This window comes from Ambystoma mexicanum, chromosome 2p, assembly GCF_040938575.1.
Source record: "Ambystoma mexicanum isolate Mex_15411 chromosome 2p, UKY_AmexF1_1, whole genome shotgun sequence".
Taxonomy (NCBI): Eukaryota; Metazoa; Chordata; class Amphibia; order Caudata; family Ambystomatidae; genus Ambystoma; species Ambystoma mexicanum.
Window position 1 is genome coordinate 795,656,526 of NC_090923.1, and position 6,334 is coordinate 795,662,859.

Consider the following 6,334-nt stretch of genomic DNA (forward strand, 5'->3'; position numbering starts at 1 on the left):
TCCCTGCAGGGCCCTCTCGGTCACAAAACTCCGCACGGAGCTTCCTGATGTTGTCTGCGATGAGTATGGTAGCTCAAAGCCTTCTGGGGCTTCGGTGGTACGTAAAAAGCAGCTTATTGTGGACACATCACAAGGAGCTCACCCAAGACGCGTCTTCACATGGCGGTTAGCCACGCCCCCGGTACTCACACACTTGTGGCCTCGTAATTTGATTGCATTGTGGTTATAACAGTAATTCTATCCTATGGAATTAGCGGTGTCTTTACTGTGTAGCTCGTAATCGGGCCCTTTGAATGTACAATATAATAACTACTGTTTACTTTACAAGAGATCACCATAAGTACAATAGAAACTCCATATTTTAAAACATAAACTCTTTGCAATATTTATTTTGAAAAATAAAAAAATAAGTAAACTGGCTAATATTACAAATAGATTAGATTTGATCTGATCTGGATAATAACAAAGGGTTTAATACATTGAGCCATTCAAATACTGCAATTTAGCATGTCTGAAACTGCTAGATTCACAAATAAGACATAGTAGGCAACATTGTACATCTGATACGTTTTTTGCTTTAGAACATGCCATGTAAGTAGTTCATATTGAGAGTTGTTTTACGAAATAATCTGTTGTGCTCCAGAAGTCAAATTCTATATCCGCAAAGCTTTGAGCTAAAACATCTTGGTTGTATTGTTCTCCATTGGAGCATTATGAAGTTATCATATTGCAATTTAAATGATATTTGAAGAACTTTTGTGGCACTGTCTTGGAAATCTTTATGAAATGATGAAGTCTCTTCAATAGCGTAGTGTCATGGAGTGCAACCGTGGCTGAGAGATGTTCTAAATCTTGATCATTTTATTTCTCGCACGTACTTGTGAGCGCTACTGGTTGAGAAACCACAGAACTTGGGCATTTTCTCTACCTCTTTTGATAAATTAAATTGGTGCCCGCTTTTTTTATTCTTCTGGTTACCATATTTACAATGTGCTCTGCTTGGTAGTTTGTTACAAGTGTTGCCAATGGTATAGTGGCATACATAAGAGAACAGGAATGTTACTCCCCTAGTAGTCACAATAGCACTCATATGCTAGTAAACTATCTTCCATTGTCAGGGCGTCGGTGGACACTGCAAACAGCCTTGACTTGATTTCTAGCCGACTGTCTCTTTGGGTTGAGAGCACTTGAGCTCACAATATACATAGGTTTGTGTCACAGCTTAAGGTATTAGCAGAAGGAAGGTGTTTGTAAAGGTTACTAATGAAGTGGTTACAGGTAAGTAACTTTTCTTGCATAAACATCCGTTTATCTGATCTTCATGGACTTGTCTGGTTTTTGGTGACTTAACTAACTCCAAGTGACCAGGTACTGCAAACTTTACTCACCCCTAAGATTGTTGTGTACATGGTCTGTTCCATGCTCCTTTTGTCCTTGCCTAAAGTTGAGTGCATGCAGTTTCCTGTACTTTGTCCCTATTTCATTTATAGTCCATTTCTTTTCACAAGGTGACCAACAGGTAATGTTTCTTGAGCCTCAAGACATCTTTTATATGCGTGAGCTTGAATCTGTCATGTTTCGAGCACAGTGGTATTGGAGCATGTGAACTAAGTAAACCTGAAATGTTGTCCTTTGTACCGTAACAGGTGCTGGAAGAGGCCCATGTTGATGCTGTTATGATCCTGGGTGAAGCCTTTGCTGGCCTTGAACCTTTCGACTTTGGCAAGCAGAGCACAGCTCGCCGCATACACAACTTGGTGCCGGTGATGCTGAAGCATCGGCTCACACCGCCCCCTGAGGAGTCATACTCCCTTCACCGCAAGATGGCTGGCTCCTTCCTCATCTGTGCCAGGTTAAAGGGTGTTTTTTCATGCAGGGAGATATTTGAGGAACAGTATAGAAAATACTGGGAGCGGGAGAGGCGGAATTCGAACCCCGAACCTGCAGCAGCAGTGGAGAACAAACTGTAAATGGCCATTATGTAGAAAGATTTTTTCATCACTGTGTAAACCGACTTTTAAGAGAAATTATGTGTTGAAAGATGTAAAGTTATAGAAGACATTTTATAGTAAAATATATTATAATCTTCAGATGTGTGTCTGTCTCTAGTGCTTACAATTAATGAATTCCTTCTTCCGCTTTTGCCTCAGAGACATGTATGTTTCTCCATAGTCTGAAGGAAGCTGTAATTTCTTATGACTTTGGTGACAATGATCTAGCGCAACATTCTGTTGAAACACATCAGGAGGATATCGATATTGCCCCACCTAATGTCGTTGATGATCCAGCAATGTCTCCCTGGGAGCAAAACCAACAGTCTAAGGGGGTAGAAGTGTCGTAATCGCATCCTTAGCTTGATGTGTGCCCTAAGAAATGTTAAATGTGGTCTGATAAGCATAATGAACCTTTTTAAGAGCAGTGGCCAATATTGCATCTAGTATTACATCAATCTTGTAAAATGTGCCTTCCATTAACGGAGGAATAGTCCAAAATAAAATGTGTCGACATTTTCCTAAACCAAAGAGTGGTGACTGGACATTTTTTGAATGCAATTAGTTTGTTTTTATTGAATCATAACCACTTACATGACTCAACGCAACCCTTTACAGCCATGATATTTCAGCCTGCCAATGCCATAACATTACAGAAGGGTGAGAATAATAATAATAATAATATGCAAATTATTATTAATATTTATATCAGATTTGTACCGCGCACCACTGACCCAGAGGCTTATGGGCACATTAGGCTTCGTCTCACCCCAAAGAGGGGTTGATCATCCAAACTTGCGTGGTCAGAACGATTATGCACGAGGCAAAACAAGTAATTAAAGACATGTTTCATCCTCCTTGGCTGTCATGAGGTGGCAGCTTTAGGCTCAGCCAGCTTGAGGCCCACATCTGGGCTTACCCGAGCCAAGCGGGGTGACGTTTGCAAAACTAAGAGTGATGTCTGAAAGGTTTTGAATTAACTTTAAACAATGGCATTGGTCTGGGGAACCCTTCAGACCATTGCTTTTCATACTGCTGTGCAATTGCAGAAGGGGAAAATTATACAAACTAGTCCTGGTTCCACCTCGAAAGGGTTTTCCAGCCCAAACTGGTACGTAAAACCTTTACCTATAGAGGTGGAAGTGTTTGATATAATTGTCTTTACCTCAGCTACTGGACCAATGGGTTAATTACTGGCCAGCATCTGACACTTTGTGGCTCAGAACATTTGGGTCCTTACTAGTGTGACATGCTTTCAAATATTCTGCACATTTTTCGCAAGTTAATTTTTATTATTCATTGAGTTTTGGGGCGCCTGGTATTTTCATTTCGATTTCTCTAAACTAGCACTTTGTTGTGAATTCAAATTTGGAACAATGACTCGGGAAGTGAGTTTCATCTCTGAGGTCCATGTTGTATTGGTTTCAGATCGGTTTTCATGATCTGTCAGAAGCATCATGAGCCACTAAGAATTATTGCCGAGTACTTCTAGTCTGGTGCCCTTTCCTCCTGGTACAGAGGAGCAGAGAATATATCAAGGCAGTTTTGCAGTTAGAAAAAGAAACATTCACGAACATGCTCCTCAACATCACTGCCATCTCGCATGCTCCCAGCCCCACCAACCAGTCCCCTTCTCACTGGGAAGGAGCATATTCAAGCCTTTGCACCTTTTTTGAGGTACCTAAATTATTTTCATTTTTGTCTTTCTGTTTCTCCTCAAAGTCTATGCCCCATGGTACATGCTTAAGATACTGCACGCATATTGCTGTTTGCTGTGTGGCACACTTTTAATGCTTTCACCCGGGGCACATCTCAGTAGGTGGCAAGGGCTATTCCTCCATCATCATCTGCAGGACTTCCACAGCGTTTTTGCTTAGAGGAAGGTTTAATGCACTTCTGTTTTCACAAGCACCCCATAAAGTGATGCTTGTGTCACAGGAGATGGTTCTGAGGTCTTTACAGTCACTCGACTAAGGGTCTGTCTGAACCTATCACAAGATGAAATAATGAGGCTCTGGTTAGACAGGCCAAGTGAACCGAGACTTAAGTATAATTCTTTGCCATTGGCAATTCGGGGGAAAAGCTCTTGCATCGAATCTTTGATGGACATTTCTCAGTCACAAGTGGGTACTTGATTTGCCCAAGAGCCTCGGCTCAACAGCAGTGATGAGGGTGCACAGTGTTGAAACTCTTTGTATGGCCAGTCAAATAGGCTACCCATCTATGGGGTACTTCTCTTCCCCACTCTGATCAGTTTCCTTTCCCTCAACACCATACTCAGTTCTGTAAAGTCTCCCTGGACCATCGAAGTACAGGTCATTACAGGATAGTTTTCCAGTAATTCATAGAATGAAAACCTTCTTCAAAAATATTCTTTTGGGGTCAGCCAGCGCCTCCCCTGCATGTTTGACCACCTCCACTTCCTCTTTCTCCACCACAGGAATTTTCCGAAACATCAAGAGCAGCCTAAAGAGCCTACATAACCTCCAGTGCCTCCATTAACTAGGCCTCAGCATGCAGGAGATAAGGGGCCAACACGTGATCCTCATAAAGAGGAAAACATCCTGGATAAGGTCGAACATCCGTCCCCATAATATATCACAAGCATATCCTTGTAGGGATGGAGTACTAGAGTCTTCTAACTCCAGAACCAGACCCTATCAAAACACAAGGTCTAGTAGCAGTGCTTCAGGGAAAACAGCAGAAGGCTGGTGTCCCCCAAGAGCCATATAAATATGGGACACTCCTCACTTTGTGGTCCCAAGTAACAAGCGCATAAACTCCCAAGTTCAGGTCACTGCCAGAAGAAAACCCATGTCTGGGTTTGAACCCTGCAGCCAAATCTGCTGTAGTGTCAGCTGCTCTGGCACAGGTAGAGGACAACCAACCTCTTCATCAACCTCCTTGTGGCCTCCCACTGGGAAGGAGGAGAATATATTAGAATGCCTTGGCAAGAAGGTCTCTTCACAATAGTGCCTGGCATTTGAGACAGGTAAAATATGACTTCACCTACAATTGTTGAAATACCTGATTTGTAGATGACCTACCTTCTGACAAGACCTTCTTAACTCTGCAGCAGTCCATATGGAAACAGCAGCAAGAGGTATGTCACTTGGTTGGGATATGGCCAGAGTAGGCAGAACAAAATTGATCCATGAGACTTAGGAAAGGGTGCATGATTTAACTTTTGTTGAGACACCATTTTGCCATTCCAATACAGTTGAATGAAAAGACTAAGATGTTAAGGGACACATCTCTGTAATCCCCAAGTAACCCCAGAAACCTTCATCCTCCACAGCCCTATAGAGCCAAAATCAGGAGAGAAGGGACTCTTTGGGGCCCTCCCAATTCAAGAAGAGGCTGGTAACTACCAATGGATCCTGGCCCTCCTCTTCTTCGGTCTCAGGAAACACACCCAAGAACTTGCAGTCCATCGCTCTGAGAAAACCTTACTACAGTTGCAGGTAGAGTAGCCTCCTTTGTTCAGGCTTGGACAATGATCACTTGGGACGGTTTATAGTGATTTTTTGAATAACATTTTGTCGAAAGTCAAAATGTCGAAAACATAATGTTGAAAAAAAAAATTGAATGCCTTTTTTTTTGTTTTTTGTTCGAAATGGGGGGGTCCCCCCAAGCCCCCTTTTTTCTGTTTTAACCCTTTTTTTTACTTGCGGAAACCAAAATAAAATGTAAATAAAAAAAAGCATTCGAAATTATTTTTTTCGACATTTTTGTAATTCGACCAAATGTGTTCGACATTTTAACCTGACACCACTTGGGACCACTAGACACTCTGTAGTGTACAGAGGTTTTATTCCCCAACAGCTTCCATCAAATCCCTTCTGAAGTGTCCATGCAATCGCAGATAGGGGCTGTAGAAGTAGTACCTTAGGCCGAGAATGAGGGAGGGTTTAACCCCTGCTTCTTTGCCATGCCCAAAAAGGGGAAGATGGGTCTTCTTAAGTTTTATTTATTTACTGCATTTATAAAGCCCATGGGCATCTAGACGGTGGTACAAGCAGTGAATTTGGGTGGCATGTAGAAGCAGAAAAGATTGTTGGTCAGTAGGGAAGAAGCGGTTAGTTGAACAGGTGAGTTTTCAGTTTTATCCGGAACAAGTGGAAGGAAGGCTCTTTACGTAGTGAGATGGGGAGATTGTTCCAGAGTGTGGCAATGTGAACCGGGAAACTGGTGCCACCAGCTCTTTTGCACTTGAATCGCAGTATCCAGAGGCAGCAATGGTAGGTGGATCGGAGAGGTATGGTAAGTTCGTAGGCCCCTAGTTGCTCTTCAACAGGAGGATTTGTTTTGCGCCATGGACCTGCATATATGCAACTCACCAT

At 42.4% G+C, this 6,334-nt stretch overlaps 1 protein-coding gene across 2 annotated transcripts in view; it reads left to right on the forward strand.

The window, feature by feature from the left end:
- Window positions 1-2,522, forward strand: part of COQ8B (coenzyme Q8B) — a 666,225-nt gene extending 663,703 nt beyond the window's left edge. For both annotated transcript variants that reach the window (XM_069644459.1, XM_069644460.1), the window contains exon 15: window positions 1,647-2,522. In XM_069644459.1, coding sequence (XP_069500560.1) covers window positions 1,647-1,970 — 324 coding nt within the window. In that variant the 3' untranslated portion in view covers window positions 1,971-2,522. The remainder of the gene's footprint in view (window positions 1-1,646) is intronic.
- Window positions 2,523-6,334: the final 3,812 nt, after the last annotated feature.